Source organism: Lutjanus erythropterus, chromosome 5 (assembly GCF_056507025.1).
Source record: "Lutjanus erythropterus isolate fLutEry1 chromosome 5, fLutEry1.hap2, whole genome shotgun sequence".
NCBI classification, from domain to species: Eukaryota; Metazoa; Chordata; class Actinopteri; order Lutjaniformes; family Lutjanidae; genus Lutjanus; species Lutjanus erythropterus.
The window spans coordinates 3,488,496-3,516,024 of record NC_139321.1 but is presented as its reverse complement, the minus strand read 5'-3'; the positions used below and the strand labels follow the sequence as shown (position 1 = coordinate 3,516,024).

General features: G+C 42.0%; 1 protein-coding gene across 3 annotated transcripts in view; it reads left to right on the top strand.

Annotated features, from left to right (window-relative positions):
• Nucleotides 1-20,206, top strand: part of LOC146326318 (storkhead-box protein 2-like) — a 50,853-nt gene extending 30,647 nt beyond the window's left edge. For all 3 annotated transcript variants that reach the window (XM_084718557.1, XM_084718558.1, XM_084718559.1), the window contains exons 2-4: nucleotides 3,761-3,913; nucleotides 12,323-14,747; nucleotides 19,736-20,206. In XM_084718557.1, coding sequence (XP_084574683.1) covers nucleotides 3,761-3,913; nucleotides 12,323-14,747; nucleotides 19,736-19,940 — 2,783 coding nt within the window. In that variant the 3' untranslated portion in view covers nucleotides 19,941-20,206. The remainder of the gene's footprint in view (nucleotides 1-3,760; nucleotides 3,914-12,322; nucleotides 14,748-19,735) is intronic.
• Nucleotides 20,207-27,529: the final 7,323 nt, after the last annotated feature.

Below are 27,529 nucleotides of genomic sequence, written 5' to 3'. Positions count from 1 at the left end.
CAAACACACCCAATTCAAACCCAATACAAAAGTATTGAAAAGTGTACAAAAACAGATGTGGGTCTGATTTAAATCTGATTTCTAATACTTTTTATATCCTTTCTATTATGTACATAAGACCCTAAATTACAAGGTTAGAAGAGTATAGTGGATTTGGGTTTATGGAGACTTTAATAACTGTGACTTCCTCCACATGCAGCCTGGATAAAAAACAAAATGCAAGTTTTGTCCAGTTTATAGTCCAGTCTGGGACGTGGGGGACATGGCAGTCTGTAGGGCTCCTTTTTACACAGAGATCCCACAATATTATCGCAACGAAGGCTCACCTCTACACCACCTTTGTGTTTTACACTGAACCAAGCAGTGCAGCGTGTCATTTTTTACAGAATGCCGTCTTTGCTGAATCGAAATAGATGTGACATAACACAACAGAGAACAAGTCAACAATTGATTCCAATCATCTGCTTTTTTATAATCACACAGAGCTGATACCTCCATGAATTTACAATAGGGCTGAACGATTTTGAAAAAATGTGTAACTGCGATTATTTTGACTGATATTACAATTGTGATCTGATTTGCGATATTAGATGTAATGATCATTTGTATATCATTATTCTTATTTTGACTGAAAAACAAATGACTGTGGTGTGTTTTTTTTTGTTTTTGCAGGAATTCATACCAAATGAAGATGTTTTTGTGTAGGACAGAACATCTCTGCCTCATTTAAATTTTTTGACACACATTTTGCCTTTAACAGACATTGTACCTCCTGCGATTTGAAGTTTGCAGAAAGCCATACTGCGATTATGATGAAATTTAAATTACTTGAGCAGCCTTAATTTATAACAAAGGTTTTTATGTGTTCCTGGATAAATGTGTCACTTCTTCTGCTGCAGATAAGTTAAAATGCATCTGTGTATGTCTGCTTAGTGCATGCAGCTCTTTGTCAGCGCTGCACAACGTGTCCTCTCATAGCTGACGAACACAATCACAAACTGCAACAGCAAACATGTACGCTGTGCCAGTTCACCATTTACTGGTGGAAATGATCCTGCCCCCGAATCCTGCCTCTGTAACTTTTATACAGGCGGCGAGTCCAAATAAAGGTGCAGCATTCCCGTCTTGAACAGGCTGTGTCAAAGGGGGTTGTGGGAGTCAGCAGGGGGGTGGTGGGTGAGAATGACAGGGGTGTGAACGAGTGGGGTCTACTGAAGGAGTTGGTGGGGGGTTGTGGGGAATGTGAGAAAGTCCTGGGGTCACAGCCCAGAGGAACAGTGGGAGGGGGGAGCTGCTGGAGATGGGACATGCATGAGTTAAACCTGTTGAAACTGGTTGAGTTCGTTTGCCCTTTGTAGAGTCCCCCCAGCTGCACCCCCGCCTGTCCTCAGGAAGCTGGTTATTTCTCTCATCTCACGCATCCCTGGTCTTATTCCCCTGCAACTTCTCCTCAAGTTTTTCTCCTGTAGGAGTCCTTACTCTCCTTTAGTGTCTAGTCCCTTTTACACAGCCTGTCCAAGGTTGGAATACTTTATTCTGCCTCGCCGTCTGTATAAAAGTTACAGAGACAGAATGGAGGGACATTTCTATATTCTGCCTCTGATCCGCTAGAGGGAGGTAGTAAGAGAGCCGAGCAGAGGCCTGTGTAAAGGGAAAAGCTGGCACAGTGAGACAGGACACTGTTGATTTATATGTTTGCTGCTGTTCCTCATTGTGTTTTATAAGTCAAGTACTTACTTCACGTATTTGTCAGCTGTGTTTAAGCAGACAGATGGAGGGAGACGAGAGGACACATTCTCTAGCACCAACGCAGTGCTGTATGCACAAAGCAGACACACACATCTGCTGCAAAAGAAGCAATGCCCCGTTTATCCAGGAACACATAAAAAGTGCTCTGTCGAGGTGTTCTTGAACAAGGCACTGATCTCCCGCAATTGCTCGGGGCAGCATCCATCACGCTACCACCTCTCGCACAAATTGCATGTGCATGTGTGTATAAAGGCCTACGTGTGTGTAAAATAATTAACAATAGAGTGAAAAAAATGTAATTAATAAAGTTAGTTCTTCTTCGTCTACTGTGTGCAAGACTTTAGAAGTCAGCATGATGTAACCACTGATCTCCAGGTTTTCAGAAAGTATCCTGTTTTTAACTTTTGTTAAAGTTTGTTACTAAAATGCGCAGTAGACACCAGGAGCTGACCTGTGTTGTTGTTCTTCATTTTGGAGACTCACTTTTATGTTTTTGATGGTTTTTGTGTTTGTTTTTTCAAGGCTGTGTGATAATTCAGATGATAAGTGATGGTTCAAAGAGACAGTGTGCATTCACTATTAGTGTTTGAGTAAAGACAACAGACCTACAGACCTCACAGACATGTGTGTCTGTCAGTAGATAGAACGATGGACATGCACACTGTGACACTACATACATTATATACTGTTATATGACACATTTATGGATTAGTGAATATCACAGGATCATAGATTCAATTCACTCACCTCCAGCTCTCTCTACACAGTTTATACCAGTTGTTGCCCATAACTACATCTAGCACTTCACCCAAAATGTTTTTTTTAGCTTTTCTGTGCAAACTGACTGCAAGTTATTATTTGTTTGTTATCTCCATCGATATCTTGGCTCATCACACTCAACAATGTTTCTTCTTTCAGGATTTTGGAGATTTAGTTTCATCATTAAGCTGATTTCTGACTGCAGAAATCGTTGCAGTCAGACACGTTGAAGTGTGTGTAGGCGCCTTTTCCTTGTAGATTTAAGCTAGTCTTCAGGTGTGTTCTCAGTTTGCAGCAAGAGGCGGTCTCCCTTCTTTTTTTTCTCTGTTTAACTTGGCTGGTGACATGTGGTCTACCCATCTTATTTGGATAAGGAAAAAACAGGTGTTATTGGAGATGCAGTAAATGCAGCAGACTATATTTTAAAATTAGATCGGCCAGAAAAATACACAGAAGAAAAACACAGTACGTCGCATTTTATGATACAAAAGCATGTTCAGTCAACTATACAGTATGGCGTAACGCTGAAACAACATTTTACTTCACAGTAGGGGTGTGAAGATTCACTCATGCATCTGATGTATCAGGCAAAACAAGCGCACCCCCCTCCCTCTCCTCTCTCCTTCATTTCCTCAAAACAGACGTCACACCGCGCCACACCACCAAACTTTCATAATGTGCAAGGGTGGAATAAGTTTGTGTTTTGTAAGAAAGATGAGAAACACAGCTGCAAATCATTTATGCAAAATGTGTCAGGGTCTCCTGAGACGTCATGTCACTGGGAGAGCAGGTGACATGTAGCATCATGGTTCCTCCACACCCCACTTCCTCTACACAGTCAAATTCATTCAAAACCACAGCACTCTTCATATGAAACAGAGCAGCTGATCATCTTACTGCAAAATACATTTTAAACAGTTTTAAGTTTTGTATCCTACAACGGATTAACGGATTAATGGAATAATCATTTGTTCTCTAGAAAGCTGCAATCGGCAACACCAGAGGCCAAGCAATCAGAACAGGCATGTTTTGAACGGATGCTGTACTAGTAACAGGAAATGAGGGAAGAGAGTGATTGGCAGTGGCACGCAACAGTGTTGCCCAGCCAGACAAATGGAACAGGGATTTTATTTTTTATGTTTCTGAATGGTAGATCTCAAGCAAGAGACTGCATGGTGTTGATATAACCCTACAGGTTCTGGTTATAGATTTGCAGATTTTAACCCACTGACTGATTTTTGTCTCTTCACAGGTGATGTGTCACCCATCAGTATGTCCCCCATCAGCCAATCACAGTTCATCCCTTTGGGAGAGGTTTTGCTATTGGCTATCTCTGCTATGAACTCTGCCCATAAGCCTGTCACGCAAGAGGCGCTAACCGAACACCTGCAGACATGTTTTCCAGGTAACTCCAGCTCACACAACAACATCAGTCAAACAGTCATTGTTTTGTCTCCTGCTGCACACTTTTAAGTTAAAGTGAAATTCTTTTGCTAAATTAAATGTAATTATTTAGGATCGTCCTTTCATATTGTAATATATACAAGGGCTCACAGTACATTTAATCAAGTCCTGTGTGCTTGACTAAATTTTCAGAGAGAAATATTGTACTATATACTTCACTCAATAGACTGTTTTAACAGCATCCATTTTGACATTAAATAGTAGTGTAAACAGAGGTGTTCCCTTCAGGTCAAACAGATAGAGGATGCTGTTATGTTGACTCATTGGAAAGGCCCTGCTGCACTAAATGGAACAGGACCTTTATTCATTGTGAACACCTCTGATTACCCTTCTGTTTCATATCAATATGGCTGCTTTGAAAAAGGTCCATGTATCTGATTGCTATAGTTACTAGTTACTTGGCAAATTAAATATTTAGTTTTAAACATACATATAACAGGGCTGGGTAATATATTTGACATTATATCTTATCATGATATTAGACTAGATACCGTGATAGATTTTGGCAGGGTGGTACAGTGTTGCCTTAAAGAAGATTCCGGGTTCTTTCTGTCTTGAGTTTCAGTTTAAATGTTCTCCCAGTGTGGGTTTCCTCTGGCTGCTCCAGTTTTCTCCCACTTCACCGAGGACTGGAACTTCCATCATTTTCCTAATATTGGAGAGTCGGTATCAGATAGTTAGTCTGAACTCAGTGAGCGGCGGCAGGTTAGGTGAGGTAGTTGGTTTCAGTCAAAGCCTGCTGGTAGCTTTGTTTCTGAAACAATGGGTCATGCATGAATTGTTTGTGAGAACAGATTTGATCTTAAATTCTCTCACTGAGACTGAAACTGAGACTGACAGCCATTTGAACATTTCTCTTTCAGAAAGAAAGGGAATTGAATGTTTCCTCCCACCTATAGAACAAGGCAGAGCAGTTCCCAGGATAGAATATCAGCTGAATAAATGTACTTCTATTTATTCCAGATGTCCAGAAATGGAAATCTGCTGTGGGCACAGACCCATTGGAACTTTACAGAACCTGAACTGTGTGCAGGGACATTACTGAAGTATAATCATTAAAATTAAAAGGCAAATACTGCTCCTCGCAACTACAACTAATGATTGTTGGTAAATGTGTTGATTAATTTTCACATTAATCAATTATTCGTGTCGTCTCTGTTGTAAGAAAATAACTAGCAGTGTTAAACCAGTTTCCCAGTGTCCCAGTGTGAAGCTAGAACCAGAGAGGGCTTTGATCATTTTCGTCAAAGAATAAATTAAACAATAAATCAGTCATCAAACTTGTTGCCAGTTACTTTTCTGTCAAGCTGTAGTGAATCTAATCAGTCTTTTTCCATTGCGTTCTTTGCAGTGTGACAGTTCAGCCCCTTTTACACTGGACAAAACACACACACTAACTCACTCCCGGGTCAAATGACTCTGCAGTTGTCATGGATTTTTATCGGCTCCAGCTCTGATTGGCAGTTATGGAAACATGACATCCAGGTGGACACGCTAAATTTTGCTCCTTTTCCGACAGAGGTAATGAAGGCTTGTCACCTCCGGTGGTAACTTCTGCAACCCTTTTGACCCTTTTACACATGTGCTGCTTTACATGACTCAGTCTGATTCAGCGCGTCAGCCCAGCACAGCAGCTTAAAGGTGTTTATTTAATCAGTGGCGTTTTTCACAATAAAAGTCCCCTGATATTTCGTTATATAAAAGCTTTTATTATGAGGCAGAAAAATCAGGAAATTTTGAGTTTTCATCAGCAGTAAATTAATACGAATCATATGTGTCTGAAAGTGAACATGAAACAGTAAAATAAGACAGATATCTAAAAGTACAAACAGCGATGCAGGACAGAAACTAAACTTCAGAACACAGGGATTCAGTTAGAAGCTACAGAAGTACTGAGAGCTGAACACATAGAGACATTTAAAAGAAAACCACGAGTGTAAAACGGTGTTACGCGTGTTCATTTGACGTCATTGCTGAAATGATATATTGTTAAAGCCAAGTCAATATATATATATATATATATATATATATATATACATATATATATGTACATATATCTATATATATATATATATATATATATATACACACACACACACACACACAAACATTTAGTGCTTGTGTGTGTGTTGGTGTCAGTCAGTTCTGGGTTTCCCTCTTTAGAGAACTTGCGTCATGTCACCAGCGCAACTGCACTTGCATGATGTAATGACAGGCAACACACACACACACACACACACACACCACACACACACACAGCTGTCTGTCCAGCTGCTGTGCAGTCAGTGTGCTTGTATTAATGTGTCTGTGGCTGAGTCATCTCCTCAGACTGATTTTGAGGGATCATCTCTCCCGTTTGAGACAACTTTATCATCAAATCATCTGCACTGATGGCATCACTTTGACAGTTAAATAATAAACCCTACGTGTTCTCTCATATTTTCACCTAGAAACATACCACTCAGTATGCTTAAACACAATATTTTCTCTCCAATTCAAACAAGATGTCTACAGAGTTTAGATATGTTTTGGGAAAAATGCTTTTTTGATATTTAAAATGTGATGTCATGAGAGGCTGTGTCATAGAGGGGACAAACATCCCCTCCCGATGGCTGCAGCAAGAACTACAATCCATTATGACTCTGTTGGCAGACTCAGAGATTCTGGTTTACCACACTGAGTGGTTAGTTTGTGTTATTGTGTCTCTATGTTGTTTAGTTTGGATTCACAGAAGTCACACAGTAACACAAACAGTGTAGCAGTGGTAGACCAGCAGCTCCTGTGCTCTGCAAGGTAAAATTACTGATTTTTGTCAGTGGAGTCTGGTTGAGTGAAAGAGAGACTGATGTTTGGCTTCTATAAATATAGCACACACTTAAATTGATGTTTATTTATTTGCTGCTGTTCCTGTCCACAGCAGTACTGCTGCTTCTCCAAACTGGGGACCAGCATTTACTGTAAATAATACACCGACCATTGATAAGTACCTCATACAACCCCACTTCAAAAAATCCAAACTATCCCGTTAAGTTTGTGTTTGGGATAAATATCAATTATTCTGATAAAAAGTAGATCAGTAAATTTTAATTTTTAACAGTTTCAAGGGTTCATTTACAGGACTAGAGTGTAGGATTTAGTGCATCTAGTGATAATCTTGCAGATCGATAGCCTTTTGTTTCAGTCTCCGCTGTGAAACTCGTATCTTGAGATTTTTCTGTGTTACAGGACATATCAGGAGTTAAATAAGCAGTAAACATCATGTCAGAGCATTTCTTACTTTGAGCAAAGGTGGTCTCCAAAAACAGATTCAGTCAGGCTGGGTATATGATGTCATAAACCTAATTGAGGGGGTGGCGCTATACAGATCATTAGAGGTGATGCCCAGCCAACAGGAGAAGCTGGATGTAGCTGGATACTGTGATTAGTCAGCAAAACCAAGCAGAAGCCAGGTGAAGCTATTTTGGGGTACGAGTGGGGGTTGGGGTGTGTGTGGAGTGTGTGGGAACTTTTTGCATATTCCTGAATCCTTGAATACTAAATGAAGGCGAGGTGTAGAGCTTTATGTAGCTCATGTAAACACAGAATTTTACAAATTATTACTTCTTGCAGAGCATTTTATGTTGTTTTAACAAATGGCTGGAGGTGGACTGTAAATTCCTGCCATATTGTGCCAAAAATTCCTCGTAAATTTTACACACTTGAGGTTTAATTCTACAATGAAATTCATGTTTGTAGTCCGTCTGTGCTACACACACAAACAACACGGAGCAAAAGCAAAAACTATTTATTTGTTGAAAGAAAGAAATTCGTTAAGTCTTCAGCCAAAATGCTTTCCTGCTCTTTTGTAAAAGTTAACAAGAACTTGACGCGGTCATCAGGGCTGAGGTGTGAGATGACTGACAAATTCTCAGACAGGGGTGTGTTTTTGTGTGTCTTTGCTTCTGTTTTCCTAAAATAAATGGTTTTGAGTTGCTCTAAGGCAGGACTTCAGTTCCGTTTTGACTTGTGAGAGAGGGAAAGAGTTTGTTACATCTCCATGCCCTGTTTATTATTTTCTTATTGAACCTATCCTGTTAGGCAAACCCAGGACGCTCTGTTTGCTGTGGTGTTTCTGTCCTGCAGGCTGCTGATACACAGTTTTTACACCAAAATTAGTGCGTATATACAGGGTTTTAGATGCCGATAAACCCACTACAAGTAAGTGATTGACCCTCTTCCCATTGCCAACAGACCCACTTGCCCTTTTGTTTTTTGTTTTTTTTCCAATGTGCACTGAGATTCAGCTTATGTGTGCAAGAGAGCAGAGAAAAAGAGGTTTATAACAGTGTTTGTGTGTTAATCTCTCAGGACATGTCTGCCTTATTTACTGTTTTTTTGTTCAGTGTAAAAGGGGCTTTAGTGTGTTTTTTTTGTTGTCATACCTAAGCTCCCCCAGTAAAACTATCCAGTTAATTTTGTTTCAACCTTTTAACCCAACTGAAATCCCTTCACACATGCCCTGCTACTCTGCAGTTATCCACACACTACCCAGAGGAGCTATAAATGTGAACACAAATGTCTGCATTTTTGGAGCCCAGACTTAACCCTGCCAGCTGTCACCAGTCCGGGTGAGCTGTGTGTGTGAGGAGAGCAGCTCAGTGTCCAGAGCGAGTGAGTGGGCGTGTTGATGAAGCTGCGCGGTGTGCAGCTGTTCGCCTGTGAAGCCACTGATAGTTTGTTCTCACACAGACTGATCAATATCAGCCTACATTATTCTAATATTTTTGACCTCATGATTTAGTGCCTTTTTTCCATCTTTTGTGATGTGAGAATTAGGGATGTTCCTGGCAACTAATTTCTGTGTCCATAAAACGCAAAATTTAATTTAGACTAGTCGATTTGTCTAACACTAAGAAAACACTCGGAAAGCAGTTAAAGCAGAATTTATTAATTTATAATGTTAAACACTGTCCAAAAAAATACTTTGTGTATTAAGAGTAATTTGAAGCCGTTAATCACAATCTACAATCACCAAATCATACTGGGGGGAAGAGGCTGACAGTGTCTTTGGGAAAAGGACCCAGAGCTGACGTTAGCTGCCGACCTGCCACACAGTGTGGCTAACGTTAGCAGTGCTCTGCTTCCAGGTTTATGTCCGTGTCTGTGCTTAATGTGGGCACGTGTTTCTCTAGTCAATTGAATATATATCAGCTTATTCTGTCACAGTCTATTTTCAACATTATTTCCATTTTCTAGATTAAAACACTGCCAAACCATGCTGGTTTTACAAGCGGTCATCTGTCCAACTTTGCTGATATAAACATCCAGGATTGCCTAGGTGATAGGGGCATACACGCTGGGCGAGAGGAGCTGCCACCTGACAGTGCCACAGCCCCGACTAGTGACGGGCGGCTGCATAAAATCTTAGAGGCAACAGATAACTGGCATCGTGCATGAATGAAATATTGATAAATAGTTTAGCAAACTTGTATTTCTGGTGCTGACTAGCGAGGGTGGGGACGTTTAATCATATAGTCGACTCAAAGAATAACACAAAGTGTCTGACTTGCTGGACAGCAATTATTTTTTTCCCAGGATGGCCTGGCAGGTAATGCCTTCACCATGCACACTCACATGGTGACATCAGCAGGAGGGGATGCAGATAAAAGGCCGCAGTGTGCAGAGGAAAAGTAGAATCAGAGTCAACTTTTGTAGAAACACGACCTGATTTCTCCCAGCTGCACCCTCGCTTGTTTTATTTCATGTGTCCAGCTTTGACATCTGACATTATTTTCTGAAGGTTTTGCAGTGCTGCAAACTCACATGGTGGAGCATATGAGGCATGGGCAGTGTGTTGTTAACAGTGGTATAGAGAAAGGACTACGACAGCCTTACCTTCGAATATCACCCTGATATTTGCATACACAGAAACTAAACAGTATCTCTTCATGCATACCTGCCCACACTTAACTACAAGGTGTATCCATATTAAATGCAATAAACACACATAAAAGGTAAATACCCAAAAGCATTTTTAACACAATGAATGAAGAAATGGAGCACACAAACTGATCTTTGTTGGGCCCCTGATGTAAATAGAGGCAGACAGAAAAAGGTAGCGTTAGAGTAGAAATAGTAAAATAATTGGCGTAAAACAGTAGATTAAGTAGATCCTAGATTAGATACGACTGCCAAGTAGCAACAGGCGTGGTTTTAAGTTTACCTAAGTTTTCTTCAACTGGATCCTAGATAGATTTGTCCCCTGTAGACCCCCTGAGTGTGTATTTTATCTGTTCTATGTGTATGAAGTTATGATTTCCACCCACTGCTCTTGAAACAAGATGAGACTTTATTAGGAATATTTCAGAAATGCTTACTTTCAATTTTATAGGCAGATCAAATCAGTAGCTCTGTAGTACACAGTCTGTTGTCAGTGTATCATCCAGTCTGGTCCTGGAACTCTCATAAATTGTCATGCACACTAATCTCATCATTAATAAAAGACAAGTTCTTCCTTGATTCGACTCCACTGAGAGCAGAGAACGATCAGCTTCATGTTGTTCCCCCTACCATACATTTGGATATGTATTACAATGCGGAAACGTGAGTGTGTTGATGTCAGGATTACCCCGTCGTGAATCCAGAACAGCAACTTTCAGACACAGCCTGCTTCTGTCTCCACCTCCTTCCCTCTGCTCAGCCTTCTCATCAGCAAGATGGAGAGGAACAGGGTTGGACAAACACTTTGTGTGTGTGTGTGTGTGTGTGTGTGTGTGTGTGTGTGTGTGTGTGTGTGTGTGTGTGTGTGTGTGTGTGTGTGTGTGTCTGCAGTCTGTCTGTCTGTCTGCATGGTGTTGCATCATTCTGGCTAGGCTGAAAGGCTGCTATGATGTAACTGGCAGTAATACCTCCAGACTGACAGAGGGAGAGAGAGCATGAGATACCAAGAACAGAGAAAAAGAGAGAGAAAGAGAGAGAGAGAGGCTAGTGGAGGAGAAGAAAGGAAGAGAGAGAGCAGGAAATTAGAGAAAAAACAGGATAAATGAGAAAGAGATGAGAAGATAATAAGAGGAGGGTTGAAGCAGAACGGCTGTCTTGACATTTGTAAACTGAAATGAATACACACACTGTCCTCTGTCATTCACAGGTTTATACACCGCACGTGATGATTCCCATTATAGCTTCATTTAGCTTGCTGATAGTGATAATTAATTGTTTTTGATATGGTACATCATATTCATGAGGCAGAGCTACGGCTAAGAGGATAATGAAAGGAATTGGTTTCAGAAATTCGGGGTTCTAAAACGCAGAACACAAACCTTACAGTGAAAAAGTGTCTGCAACAAGTCAGAGGTGATGTACAGTGAGCTGGTCATTCTGGAGAGATAAACCACTGACACAGCGATGCAGGACATTTATTGATTTCACCGTAATGACTCACTCACTGTTGATTGTACCACTAGCAGGGCTTTTCACACTGCACTTAAACAGGTATTAGCCTGAGACCAAGAACTCCATTAACCTGGGACTTGGAGAGCTTTCACACCAGCACAATCCTGGACCATTCCAAAGTGGACTAACCCCAATGCAGCAAAAATGATTCTTTGCATGAACAAAAAAACTTGAGCACAAGTTCTTTCACTTGTTCCTTACAAATACAACATTCAAATACATTTAATGAGTAACTCCTTCTCTCATAATTCACAGGACTTTGTTTATCTCTTAAACTGACAAACATCAGATGTTGGATTTGTGTCACAATTGAAATGGGATTTAAAGAAAACTGTCTCTCGCTAAAAACAGCAGTTTATATTTTTTCCAAAGTTATGTCCCATGGTGGCTTCAGCGATCTGTACTCAAAAACAATCAAGATTGTACAGTGTCTAAAGGAAAATGTTTTTCTTCCTGTTCTGATGGACACACCCAGCGACAGAGTAAAACAGTTTCAGATCAGTCACAGGGCTGACACAGAGAGACAGACAGACATTCACACTGACAGTCCCTCAGGCCATTAGACCACCAATTAGCCTAAACTAACCACGTAAGCTAACTGCTGCACCACCGTGGTCTTTGGGAGATCTTCACTGCAGGGTGGTGTGGTGTGCAAGCGAAGGTCTTCCCCACAATAACAGCTGTAAAAATAATCTCCACCTCCTCACACGACACCAGAGGGGAACAGGGTCATGTGGTGCCAGAGAGAATATGAAAATATTGTATAATATACAGTAAATCCTCATATGTTATATCTTTATGTAATTCTCTGTTAACATCTGTCTGCAGTAGTACAGCAAAACCAAAATCACATAATGAAAAGTGAATGTAATGTGGTCCTGTTCTGTTCTAACTGGTTCTTGTCTCTGATTGCACTCAGGTGTTCCCACGCCAACGGAGGAGGTTCTGCACCACACGCTAAGCATGCTGGTCCGTGAGCGGAAGATCTACCCGACACCTGACGGATATTTTATTGTAACCCCTCAGACTTACTTCATCACTCCGAGCCTAATCCGAACCAGCTCTAAGTGGTACCACTTAGACGAGCGATCTGCCGACCGACACCAACAGCAGCAACATCAGAACCAACAGCAGCATCAGCAGACGCAGTGCACCTCCCCTCTCTCTGGCACTATCACCCCATCCACCTCTGGGGCCGTGCGAGATCGAACACACCCAAAGTCCAGCCAAAACCACAGTGGGGGAGGTGGAGGAGGTGGGGATAATTTTTACAACAATTACCGTGGAGAAGACCCCCCCAGCCACCACACCACCCTGCAGCGCCGATCCCCCAAAGACCACCGGGAGGCGTACTCGTCCCCACACTCCCCACAGACACCTCCTCAGCAAGCAGGAGGCAACATAGAAAAGAGTCGCAGCACCCTCGGGTTCCCCTTCAAGACGGACACGCTCACCAAGCACCGAGGAGGGGGAGGTGGGGGAAGTGGAGGTGGAGGAGGAGGAGGAGGAGGGACTGGAACTGGAGAGATAGACAAACAGACAGGTGGAGGAAGTGGTACAGGAAGTCGGAAATTTGGTTTGAAGCTGTTCCGTCTGAGCTTTAAAAAGGACAAGGCTAAGCAGCTGGCCACCTTCTCTGCACAATTCCCCCCTGAGGAGTGGCCGCTCCGTGATGAGGAGGTGCCCAGCCAGCTGCCACGCCATGTAGAGATGGAGATCATCCGCAGAATCAACCCTGACCTCACCGTGGAAAACCTCGCTCGGCACACAGCGGTCATGAAGCGTCTCGAAGAAGAACGTGCCCAGAGGAGCAAAGCATCATCAGCCAATCAGAGCTCCAGGAGTAGGAGAAGTGGGGGTAGACACAGGAAGCAGTCTCAGACCAAACTCAGCCGCTCACATAGCAAGACAAGGGCGTCCCGTGGCGAGCCAAGTGATGGTTCCCATCTGGAGCTGACTGACAGAGACTATAGAGCCTACTCGTCCTCGCTGGCTCGGTCACCGAGGGAACACGCACTGGCCATGGAGCGGCAGCGGGCCCGGCTTCACCTGGCGCACAGCAACCCCAACATCCTCGACTCCTCCCACCTGCCCGTCACGCCAGAGTGGGATGTGTCCGGAGAGCTCGCCAAGCGACGCACAGAAATGCCTTTCCCCGAGCCAAGCCATGGCCCATCAGCCCACCACTCCAAAGTTCACCGCTCACACTCCCACACCCAGGAGAGGAAGTCCAGGAATGAACGCAGCGACAAGGCCAAGGAACGTTCCAGATCCATGGACAATTCTAAAGGACCACTTGGAGCTGGGTTGATCGGACCACCTGATTATTACGACGACCGGAGCCGCTACTATACCGATGATGGCACCCTGCGAGCCAATCAGAGCTCTTCTCACTACTCTCGTGTCACGCCACCCTCGGCTAAGCTGCCTGTGGATTCTCTGGGGTTGGATGGTGGCAGGAGCTTAGAGAAGAGTAAGAGCAGGGACAGCCTTCCAGCGTATTCACCCAAACCACTGCTCACCTCTGTCCCTCCAGATGAGTACTTCCAATGTGCCGGTTCCTCTGAGGGTGTTCTCACTGCAGCAAACCCACTGGGAACTCTGGGCAAAAGTAGCCATGATGGATTAAAGCTTGGCAGCACTGACAGGCAAGCAGAAAGACAGACACCCCATGTCCTAGAAAATAAGGAGGACTTGTCAAAGGTGGGACCTAAGGGTGGCAGCCTGCCTCCAATACCTCTCTCTATCCCTGACCTCCCCCTTCCTAATGGACGACCTCCCCACAGTGCCTCCTCTGGTCAGGAGAAACGTAAGGAGATCTTTAGTAAAGACACACTCTTCAAACCTCCTCCTAGCCTCCCTTTGTCTGGCTACAGCTCTCTGAGAAAACCCCCAGCCCTCGCCTCGTCTACTCTGTCCTCATCCTGCGATGCACTTGATTCCCAGGAGGCCTTTGATGCTCCCAAACCTCTGGTGGCGACACCACCTGCTCCTCCAACAGGGATTGAACCCGCGACCAGTGCTGCAGAGGCCTCTTTCGACTACTACAACGTCTCGGACGACGATGAACTCGAGGAGGGGGGGACTAAAAGTCGAGGAGAGGACGAGAAGGCTGGAGGAGGTGTTGTTGGGATGGGAGGCGGTGGAGCAGGGACCATGCAGTGGCTATTGGAGAGGGAGAAGGAGAGGGATCTACAAAGGAGGTTTGAAAGAACCCTCACCTTCCCTGGTGCTAAAGAGAACCTTCCAGAGCCCAGTCAGAACCAGCAGTCAGCCCACTCTGCTAGACTGGACAGTATGGACTCCAGCTCTGTCACAGTTGACAGTGGATTCAACTCACCACGGTGAGAACATGTACACAGTGTCGTGCAAATTCACACCTCATAAGAGCTAACTGAAGGTTCAGTTCACAGAAATCAAAATGAACACGTTCACAGTTTTGTTTTTTAAAACTTTTAAAACTTTAAAATAGAACCTCCTCCTACCAGGGATGCTGTAATCTGTACAGTAAGATTATATCTGTAGTTTGAGAACGTTTCACACAGCAGACAGCAAACTTGAACTTGAAGTTTTTCTCAGTGGCTCAATTTTTTAATGAGAAATACGTTTTTCAAAACATTAAGTACTAATCTCTGAACAACTAGTATGTTGTTCTCAACAGATTGGAATTTCTCTTTCATTCATGCAATTTGCACACATTTTAGTTTAAGCTCATGTTCAGTAGAGTAAGTACAATTGTTAACAAAATCGCACAGTAACCACTTAAGTTGATTCTCAGTGAAACTTTTAAACTTCACAACTTCTACACCTGTGTGTAACACATTGATATAAAAATAAATGTACTGTATCTGTGTATCCTTTTTATCTGTACTACAGTGTTGTACACTGTTGACCTTCACCAGTAAACTTCTACCTACTGTTGAAGTCTGAATCTAAAGCTCAGTGAGATGCATGTATAGTCTAGTGAGGAATCTGTGTCAACAAAAAATAGATTTGTATAGAAGAAACTTTTGCAGGGTTGTCATGATGAAGAAACAGCTAAACATTTGAGTAGCATTGGCCACTTTACTGATGCAAAAATTAGGTCTTAAAACATGAATGAAGTGTTTTGTGTGAGTTTGTACCTTTTGCAAAAAGGTTGTGATGTTCCATGAAACAGTTGTGACAATTGCACTTAAAGTTTTGAGAAAGTTAAGACTGTTAAGAAAAATGAACCAAAACAACTGAGAAAAACTGTAAAATTCCTAGGGGACCACTGTCAGTCATTGTTTGTAGGGTATGGATTTTAACCAGCAGCTCTTCTGATTGTCTAGAGGACTCTGATTGTCTTTAATGGGTGATTCTAAAATTTATAGTCTGCTACAGAAAACAAACATACAACAAGACAACTTTATGATGCTTCAGGGATATGGGGCTTTAAAGAATATAAAGTATCAGACTCCATACAGAACAGAGCTGCAGAGCTGTTTTTTATTAGGTGTTCATAAGCTAGTTTGTCTGTTCATGGTGTGAAATGATCAGACTGTGGAATCATCTGCTTAATATGTCAGAAAACAGGATCAATAAGAGGGTTTTTCTTTGGAGTAATGTGCATATTTCTCTGTTACAATGTATGTGTCGTAATAATTTGACATGCAGCATAAACACAATTAGAAGATTTGAGGCAAAATGGTTAAGTAATATTTTGTAAAAACTTAAATTACAAACTTATATACAAATCAAACACGATAATGGCCAGGAATGTGATGTTGCAGCAAACATAACAAAGAGTCAAAGATGTTTAGTTGCACAGCTGAGAACAGGAATCCTTCCTCTGAACCTTGAAGTTGGCAGATTTAAAAACATCCAGGAGGACGTTGGAGGTTGTGTGAATCAGGAGAAGTTCAGACTGACTCACATTTTCTTCTATATTGTCCTTTTTATAATGAGTTAATAATACTGATATTCAATGAAATGTCTGTTCAAAATGTGCTGATGCACTGATGATGACAGAATGTAATGGTTGTTTATTAGTTTACTTTGTTTCTAAAGCTTGGAGAAAAACGTCAGGATGCTGTATTTGTTTAAGTGTAATTCATGTTGCTATTCTGGTTTCTGGTCCATTTTTCTAAATTATTGTGTCTTGTAAGCCTGGGTTCAAGCTGGGCACATCACTTGTGCATGACACAATAAAAACAATTCAAAAGCATAAAAAAAGCATTTAATACAGCAGGAGGAGAATATGTCCGTTATCTCAAATGCACATTTGCTGTGTCTCCGTCTATGGCAGTAATACTGGTCATTTTTATTCATCTGGTAAACCCTTAAAATGTTTGAAAATGTGTTTGCATTTTTCACATGCAGTGAGGAGGTGCAGCTCTGGTTCAGGTTCATTGAAGGTGCAGTTACAGCAGAGCCAGATTTCCCCACGTCTCCCTTTTTTCACTCTGAGGTTGTGCTCCATCAGTCTGCACTTTGTCAAGTTTCTTTTTAGTTGTTGATCAGTCACCACACTCAAATAATCTGTTATGGTGTTCTGTTGATTTAGGATAGCGCTGCATCTTGCTCTGTGTTTTTGTTCTGTGTTTCCCAGTAGGTTGAGTTTGATTGGGGTTGTGTTTTTTCCTGTGGTGTAGAGCAGGTTTATGGATTTAAACTCGGGATGAGTTGGGTCAGGGGGTCCTTACTCATCAGCTCTTGGCTTTGCGGTGTTTGGTAATTATATGAGAGGGTCACTTAGTTTTAGGTATGTTCAAAAGTTTAATGCTCTTTTTGTTTTTTGTTTTTTTAGTATTGCCCTTTTCCCCTGGAAATGTAGGAGAAACTTGACATGCAAGGGTTAGGGTTAGGCAACTGGTTCAAGATAAGATAAACTTTATTGATCCCATATCAGGGAAATTCACATTACAGCAACTCAACAAGAACAGGTAGAAAAAGGGGTGAGAATATTTATAAAATAAGAACTGAGAAATATGAAATATAAAGTCCTTAATTTGTCAAAGCTATACATTCATGACTATGTATTCTATATACACTTTTCATTTATGCAGATATATGGAGATATTTGCATGTGTGACACACAAACTGTAATACACACATGGTGTGTAGCATTATAATATGAGAAAAGCCTTGTAAAGGCAGATCAGGTTGCACAGAATACAAGCAGCAAAAAATAAAAATTTATGATTTACAGTAGAAAAATATATTATTCTTATATACATACATATATGGATTTTGTGCTGCTATATGTGCTGCTGTAATGCTCTGTCTTTAATAACATATTCAATTAATTTTAAACAAAGTAAAATAGGTATTTTTGTTTGTATATATGTTTTTATGGCACAGAAGGCCCGACCTGCTTTCTCGCTCAGCTCATGAACAGATTCATTAAAATATCCAGTTGAAATTTGTTTTATTCCTAGATAGATGTAGTGTGTGCAGTACTCTATATGTTTTGTACCAATTAAGAATTTTGGGAGAATGTCCTGAGACCTGGATCTTTTCTGGAATTTCAGGGCCCAGGTCTGACAGTAATCCTTTTGCAGGTCTAGGCTCTGCTGTGGGGGGACAGCAGAACCACAGCAGGACAGCATTTCCTCCCCTGACTGTGGAGACTCACACCAGGGACAGGAGATTTTTGAAGTATAGTATAGACGCCAATTCATTAATGTAGATATTGAAACTCTGGATTCTCTCACATGTTGCCAGTTCACCTGTTTACTTGATGATTTTTCCAAATGTTTTTTTTTGTTTGTTTTTTCAGCATTCCACAACTTTCACAGTCTTTTGTTGCCTCTTTCCCAACTTCTTTGAAACATCAAATCAAAAAGAAATTTGAAAAATGTCCAGTAGGGAGCGATATTAATCTAAAAATTAAAGTTGGGATCTGTGTTTTTTTGTGTGTGTGAGCTACTCTTCACGTGGATTTCTGTCCCTGTGAAGGGTTAGAAAATGGTTACAGGTTTGGTCAAAGTGTTTGAATAATTAAAATAGCATTGATATCATATATTTGTGGACAAAAATGGACTAAATATTCCAGGTGTACAGGGTGAGTTACATAGTGTGTGTTTATAACTGAGTGTAGTACTGCACAGACAAACTTAGAAGGTGTAACTATAATATTCAACAACAACAACAATAATAATAATTACATTTTTAATATATAATCATGAAGTTGTATTGTCCACTCCAGCCACAGCTTCTTCACTCTGCTGCCTTACAGTAAATTATAACTCATAATAATAATTTTATTCATGTAGCACTTTTCAAGCTTAAACACAAAGTGCTTTTCATAGTAGAAGATTTACAGAACAAGAGTTAAAAAATCAGAAACCCACAAAATCCCATCCCCTGAAATACAGAATTAGGAGCATAAAGAACATTTAAAAAAAACATTTAAAAGAGCATTTAGACCAGATGAAAGTGCTAAGCACATAGAAGCAAAACATTATTAAAACAGTAAAACATCATTAGTTGTAGGCCATCTAGTGGACGTGGGTTTTAAGAAGTTGATTGACAGCAGCAGTGGAGTCTGCTGATCTCAACCTGAGGGGAAGTCTGTCCCTGTTCCAGAGCCGAGGGGCCGTCGCTGAAAATGCACAGTGAACCTTAGTTTTCAGTCTGGTGTGAGGAACAGCCAGAAGGTTTCGATCGGCTGATCTTAAGGGCCTGCCGGGAGAGTACAGAGTTAAAAGCCCCTTAATGTAGTCTGGAGCCAGTCTGTGGACGGCCTTATAAGTAATTAATACAGTTTTTAAAATGTGTTGTAAAAATTAAAAGGCAACCAGTGCAGGGATGCTAAAACTGTAGTGACATGACAGGACTATAGATTTAGTAAATAATCTGTGATGATATAGAAGTATCTGCTTCTTTCCTCTGGCTGTGACACTCCTCAATAGTTTATGACTTATATAACTTATTATTTATTCACTCATTTATGTAATTTTTGTTTTGTGAGTAGCATAAAGGGGCAACAATGACGAGGTGATTTATTTTTCATTTACAACAAGGTAAAATGTAGAGGTAAAATTTAGCTGTACAGCAGTGGATACTCCAGCAGATGACATCAGGGTGAAAAGGCTGTGGTTGGGTGTTTAGTATCCTCTGGTCTGTGTGCAGGCACGTGCACGTCTCAGCCTTCTGGTCCAGGATGCAGATGTGTGACGTCCATGACAGGTCCTCTGTGATATTGATGGTGATAAACAAGCATTTTGTCGCACAGCCATTGGTGTACAAAAAGTACAAAAGGACCTGTTGTCTGTTTCCCCTTGTTTGTCTTGAGCCTAAGTAGAAGCTTCAGGTACTTTCTTTGTTGTTGTGGTCGTATAATTTCTCACTGTGTGTCTCTCTGCAGAACAAGGGAGAGCCTCGCGTCAAACACCTCATCCATAGTGGAGAGTAACCGTCGGCAGAACTTGGCGTTGAGCCCCGGCCACCTTGGCATCACTACTGGCAACGGTCCGCCCTTCTCCTTCCGTGCCATCCCAGAACCTGCCGGCAACCAGCCGGAGAAACTCCAAAAACCTAGCGCCTGCCTTGCGTCAATCACCAGCGTCTAATGGCGGAGCTAAGGGCTGGGTGGAGCGCCGAGAGCCACTGGACAGGTGCCAGAAAAAGAGAAGTCCCACCCCCAAGGACTGTTACACCTTTAGACTGACAGACTTTCTGAATCAGTGGAGCTGCCACAGACCCACTGTGGAACCATAGCTGTTAACACACACACACACACACACACACACACGTGCACACATGCACAATCTGACAAACAGTCATTTAGACCACCAGGAAACTGTTTTTTCTGAGCCTGTTCAGACCTGGTATTAACATGCATCCTGGTGATCCGATCACAAGCAGACAGCTCCGAGTACGTCAGGAGAGACCAGCTAAAGCAAAGAAACTGGAAAAGAGAGTGCTGTTAATGCCGTGTTACCTGAGGGTCAAGGAGGAGGGCGTCAGGGGAAGTTTTCATCGTGGTAATAGAGGAGAGAATAAGTGAGAATGTTCCCCTGGACAAACTCAGAATGTCTTTAGATTAATGAAATGTCATTAGTGAAAAACTGACTGCACATGACTCTACGACAGGTCTGGACCTCATAAATTGTGTTTGTATCTGAAAGAAAATTCAAAAAAACAAGAAAATTGTTGAATGCCACACGTTCTCCTAAATCACTCGTACACACCACTTTAGAACAAATCTGTTCGTACGAATGGTTCTTGCATGAGGCCCGATGTTTTTCATTAAGAAAGAAACAACTTAATGTATTGCATTTAATGCACGATGGGCACAAAGCTTTTACACAAAGAAAGAAATAACATTTGAATTTAGAAGAAGGCCCAAAATGTGGCCCAGGACACATTTGTGTTCACGCTGCTAAAAGACAGTGGTCACATGAGGCCCAGTCCCCCTCCGAATGCGGTCAGACCTCAAATCTGTCCGGGGTGCGTTCACACCTGTAGTGAGGGCTGTCCACTTGTGATCAGAACACCCAGGATGCATGTCGATGCCAGGTCTGAACAGGGCCTCTCTCTCACACACACACACACACACACACACACACACAAACACAGACACACAGAAACACACAGACACACACACACACACACACACACAGACACATGAACACCAGGCCACTGGGCAGACTCTGACCATGTCATTCTACAGCCCCTAGTTTACACACTGCTGTTGTGTTGTTTCACTTACGTGGGTTATAGTGTGTGTGTGTGTGTGTGTGTGTGTGTGTGTGTGTGTGTGTGTGTGTGGTGGGGGGTGGGCGTGCGGGGGCTGGGGGGGTGTTTGTATAATGTGTAATCTCAGGTCATGTTATTTCCACTCCCATTCCAGCTGCTCCAGATCAGTGCATCTTCCTCTAGTGGTGTCTCCTGGTATTACACACTGAAGAGATGCAGCTCTGCTGACTACTGTTACTGATGGTACACACACACTCTCACTGATCCAGCTCCTACTCACTACTTATGTTTTCTGGCTCTGACACCCCGTACGGTGCAGTGCCTCAGGAAATGACAATGAATACCGCTGACCATCACTCCAAAATGCAACAAACATGCGAGGTGGTTAATCAAACTGAGTAACCTGTAACCAGGACTGCTTTTACTAGAACAGCCTCTGTGGGATGACCTGTTGAATGCCATGATGCCCATCGAAACTGCCTGAGCACTTTTGCCAGTTTTTAACCAGCTTTTATCGATTCGCTCCAACTGTCCACCTGTCAGATATACAGACAGCCTGAGGTGTCGCTCCAGGGATGAGATTTTAGATTAGACTGTTTAAACTTTCCTAGAGGAAGATCTCCCTCCCGTTTTACCCTCCCTTTCTAAGTTACCCCTCGCTGCCCGTGGGATGCAGCTGTGTCACCTTTCGGCCCCGTCGCAGCTGTCAGAAACAATCTTCTGCCGCTGCAGTCAGCGTGCCAAAGTCCACTGGACACATGCTCTTTTCTCTGCTCCTCTTTTGTAACAGACCAGGTGTATATTTTCCAGAAAGACTATTAAAGACCAAGTAGTAATAAAACATATATCAAACTATTTGAAATAAATAATGAAATATTAAAGAAATCAAAAAGGCTATATACAGTATATATCTTACTATAGAACTGAATGTATACAGTTTATATATGCCTACATTTATTTAGGGTTGACATAGAAATAATATTTAATGGCAAACTATTTTTTCTTGTTTGTTTACAGAGTCAGTTCACAGTGGTGTTCAGAGATAAGCTATTGAAGTCCTGCAAGTGACATGACAGCTTATAAAGCTGCCATAACATGTTTTTCTTTCATGAAAATGTATTTAAGAAAGCCCAAAAATGAATGAAAAAAATCACTTGTTTTGTTTTTTATAAGGACAGATGACACCATCACTGCTCATATACATTTCCAGTTGAAGTGAAAGGAGGAGAAAAACCCAAACATCTGAACCAAGCAACACTAAGTGTGTGAAGATCGCACTGCTCAAATGACACAGCTGCGTCCCGAGGTTACAGTCGGTCACATCCCTGTCGAGTTTCACAACTAAGCTGAAGTAGCAACCTCCTAAGAGTTTTAACCAGAAATGTGTAAATCTGCGGCATCAGAGACAGTAGATTCTGCTGCAGGTTACAGGGCGGCCCAGCGTGTACGAGTGCCCGTTCATCAGGAGCAGCTGTGCTGGCACGTGGTGGCTGAGTGTCCAACAGAGACGTGATCCAAGACAAAAATAAAACTCATCCTGAACAGTATTATAAACTACAAGCAGGGATATGACAGTTTTTATTCTCAGTATTTCTTTATTTATAGACAACTTAATCATTACTTTTTCTATTAAGTTACTACTTGAGTTTTTCTTCAAACTGTTAGAATCAAATCCCTGAGATACTCTCACTCCTGGTGCTAAGGCCACGATAATAGTCATAATAAAAAGAGTGATGACATAGTTGGAATATAATATTAAATGGCTGCTTACACTTTTTTAGGTTAGGTACCACCTGCATACTTTTAGCAGCTGCAGTTTAGTCCCTTCTACGAAGCATTTGTGTGAACAGGACTGGGATTACACAGTGACCGAGCAGACAGACGGGGCGACCACTGACCACAGCACAGGGAGATGTGAAATCAGACCTAAAAATGCCTTGGTCTCATTATAAAACCAGACCTGAGCTACGCTGGATTTAACCTATTTTGAAAAAACTCCCGCAGTCCTATAGGTCAATCATATCCCATCCTCCTATAGGCTCAGGGAGCTGTCAGTCATCCCAGTGTGTCGTCCTATAGGCTCCTCTACAACTACCTCCACAGCAGCAAAAACACAGTCCGTCCTTTCTGCTATCACGCTGTCATCAGCCTCTAGCCTGTGAATGTCTACACACGCACACACACACACACACACATGCATACATACATACACATATATCCACTAACACACTACACATCAAAGTGCTGGACTCCCTGTTGTTTCCCTTTCTTCACCAACAAGGTTTCTTCTAATGGTACATGATAATAGCATTGTGGTTTCATTGCCACACTTGCCTTTATGTGTGTTCTCAGTTTCCACACTGGAAGGCGGGGGGGTGGGGGTGGGGGTGTGTGTGTGTGGGGGGGGGTGAAAAGTGAAAAGTCTGCCACCAGAGCCTCCTGGCTGAAAGAAATGTTTGCTGTTCCACTCTCCAACAAGCACTTCGTTTGAAGCTTACTGACCTTTTAAGTGTGCCTCAGTAAAAGATACAAGTGTAGCTGCTTTTGGTGTTTATCAGGACACTTGTTGCTCTCACATTGAGTTCACATGTGTGGTTGGACCTGACATTTATTTATTTATTTATTTTTTAATATTTGGTTTCTGTCGGTGTGGGGCGTTCACTTCCCTCTGCCCTTGTCTTGCTTGTCACAGCTAATTATAGACGAATCCTGCAAAGTACCGGAAGTTATTAAGCCGCCGTTCCTGCTGTGGCGTCTCCCTGCAGTATGAGCTCGAGTCATCGTAAGAAGTTTACAGTTTTCTACTTTCACACTTACTTTTTCTTTAACATCACTTTCGACAACGATGTACAGGAAGTTGGGAAGAAGCAGTGCAGTGCAGCTGCTCCAAAAAAAAAAAACAACAACAATGAATGCAAAATACACAAACTTGTACTTGATGAACAGTGCTGCTGTTTGAGATTGTACACACGATCCTTCAGAGACTGACTGAGTGTACAGAGGATCATACTGGATCAAAAGTCCTGTACCTGAAAGTCTTGAATACCTGATGAAAAATGTGAATTCATATATATTTTTTTAACATATTTTACACAGTACTTTATCACTTAAACGTGGTGGAGGTGGTCCGTTTTTTCTCTTCTCCATTATCTATTCCTTTTGTCACAACTAATGTCTAACTACTGTAAAATTTGAAGAACATTATTATTATATCACCATCCTAAAAGGTACTGTCATCAGTTACTGCGAGCCGCCAAACATCCATGCTATCACTGTTAGCATGCAGCAGCAGACACAGTGTCTAGAAGGGAACCTCAGATCTACAAGATCTCACAAGAGGGAACATTTTGACCAAAACCATGAAAAAAATCTTGCAAGGGTCTTGCAAATGTGGGGTTCCCAGCAGACACAGAGAGCGACGGATAAGACGTGTCAGCACAGCAATGGCGGCGCCACAAGAAAGCAGAACACACAGAGCGGTCACCGGATTCGTCTGTACTGCTGGTCTGTGCAAGTGTACAGGAGCCACTAGTGTCGTGACAGGTACGAGAACCCCCTCTGTCTCCCCACCTGTTGGAACCCACGATCATAACTGACCTTTTTGTTCCCATTGCACCGCTGCATTTGATTCTACTCTGCATCTCGCCGTTACACGAGGGTCCAACCATACATCTTTACCACTACAATAAAAAGGTTCAGTACGCTTCAATCTACAAATACTAGGGTTTAAACTTTTTTTGTCCCCCCTCTTCGCCAGGGTGATGGTTTATATTCTGTCGCCAGTGGATTGAGTTTCCTGTTCTACGAATATGGTCACTGTTCCGTCAGTATTTTATTATCTCTTTTCTACCACTGGAAGAGATTCACAGCCTGTTCCACTGCTGTTCTTGGGTTGGACTAAAACCCTCGGGGACGTGCCCAGTAATTCAGACGTTCTCAGAGTATTGCAGGATTGTAGCCAGTCTACGACGCCAGCAGGGATCATACCTCTGAAGGGTTTTAGTCCTTTCTCTGTCCATGTTCTAGGGACATACAGTACATCCTGTCTGTATTTGTAATAGGGTTCTTGTCTCTGCTTTAACACAACAGTAGGCTTCCGGTCCATTACCAAGCCCACAACAGTAGGACATTAATCCTTACTACATCATTACAGTAGCATTCTAGTCCTAATTCTGGTTTTCATGCCAGTTGTACCCACATAATTGGGCCTTATCCATTAATCTGTGACTACAGGACGTACAAACGGGGTCAAGTCCAAAGTCCCTGTTCCACCTTCAAGTACAGTCTCTATTGTACCACTAATCTTGGGTTTACCACTACAGCTGAGTTCCTGTCCCCACAGTGGAGTTTAATCTCCACAGTTAGCTCCGTTTCCACAGCCAGTGGGGTTCTTGCCTCTTTTCCACCAGTAAAAATTGGGTCGTAGTCCCCTGCCTGATGGAGTTCATGGATTCTATCCCTCATGTCTGATTTATGCACTGCCCCCCTCCACCCTCCACCCTCCAGCCCCAACCCTCCCTGCTACTCTCTGGCCCGGTGGCCCTCCATCAAACCCCCCCCGCTCCCTTCCAGCCACAGTCCCATAACCTTCCATCCCTTTTCTACACTGACAGTCCATGAAATGTCTTCCCTTAACATCGGTGGTGGTTTATAAAAATGGAGGTTCAACAATAACATTGTTTCTAATGGTGACGGTATGTCATACCTGTAAATGATGTTTATCTGTCATGCCTAGTCAAATAATTTAAACAATAAAAAGAGGGATTTTTTTAAATGTCTATAATATCTGAAAGTCCCTTTGATGTGTAGTACTGGTGTTACCGTTGTTGTAGTGTATGTGATACCCTATGGGGATTGTGTTACTTTTTAAGATAATAAAATAACAATGTTTGGTTACTCCACTGTTGTGTGTTTTAATGTGACTGACATTACTGCCTAATGAGGAAGCTTTACCGCAGGAACTGGGGCCTAACTTGAAGGGATAGTTCACTCATAAATGAAAATTCAGTCATTATCTTCTCACCCTCATGCTGATTGAAGGTCAGGTTTAGTTTTTTTTGAGTCCTCAAAACTCTGCTGGAGTTTCAAAGGAAAACAGTGTTGCAGAATCTCCCACACAGTGGAAGTGTACGTCTCTGCAGAAGCCTGATAACGAGCTGATCATATGAATCAGGTGTGTTGGAGGAGAGAAACATCTAAAACATGCAGGGCGGTGAGCCCTGAGGACCAGACGTGAGCAGCACTGACCTGGAATACAGCACCCTTCAACAAGTCTCCACTAGATGGTGCCATTAACTCTTGATAAACAGCTTGCTGGGTTATAAATATGTCAGAAAGTCAAGCAATACAAAACTGTTTTACCTCTGCAAAGATTTCCCACACTGTCTCTCTGAATAGAAACACACAGCCAACTTTGTGCTTTCAAACATCAAAACAGCACAGCATTTTTATCCTGTGGACGGACTCAGCTTTCCAAGGAAAAATGTTGGGAACCACTGGTGTCCATTATAATCTGTCACGACCCCAACTTCCTCCTTATGCCGTACTTTTTATTCTAATCTCTGCTCAGTTTCATTGAGAGATCCCTCAAACAACAGAGCCTTTCCACCAAATCTAACTTCATAATCATTATCTATTAATGATCAGTTCCTTCAAATAAATTTCTCTGGCTGAGATGCTGTCTAACAAAATCCTAAAGCAGGTCTTTTCCAGTCATTCCCAAAGGCTGGGTCGGGACCCACGGGTGCGTCACAGGAGATTTTATTTGGCCAAATAACTAAAACACTATAGAGGAAAGCAAATTTAATATTTACATCTGCAGTACACCTTTTTATTAAACATTTTAAATGTGTACATGTACTGCTGAGAGGAAGAAAGAGCCAGTTTATTCTGTCTAAATGCATTTATTTTGTCTTATTTATGAAACTTCCTAGTTTGTTTTTCTGATAAGAGGAAATAAAAACAGTGAGATGGTCTGTTAACTCAGCCTAAATAAATTTATTTCTCATTTAGTTTTCATGATGATGCAAAAATGACAGGAACGTTAATGCACAAATGAACTATTACTAGAATTTATTGATTAGGCTGATTATGACTTGGGTCACGATGATTTCATTTAAAACAACTGGGTCCCCTGGAAAATGTTTGGGAGACACTGGTGTATTCTATTAAGACACAGAATCATTTTTCAAATCAAAGCACGTTTATTTATTGCGCACTTTTCACAAAATGTGTCATTCAGGGTTTTACACATCGAACACAAAGACATAAACATCATCAGAAGTGGCTGAATTAAAAACCAGATCAAAACAAGTTTTACTCATCTACCACAGAGACTGAACAAGATTTTAAAAGAACCCAGGCTACAAGATCAGGATAAATGTCAGGGAAATGTATTTGTGCTTTGCCAACTTAAAAAAAAATTACATCATCTCCCCGATATCTACTCTAACTGTTACAC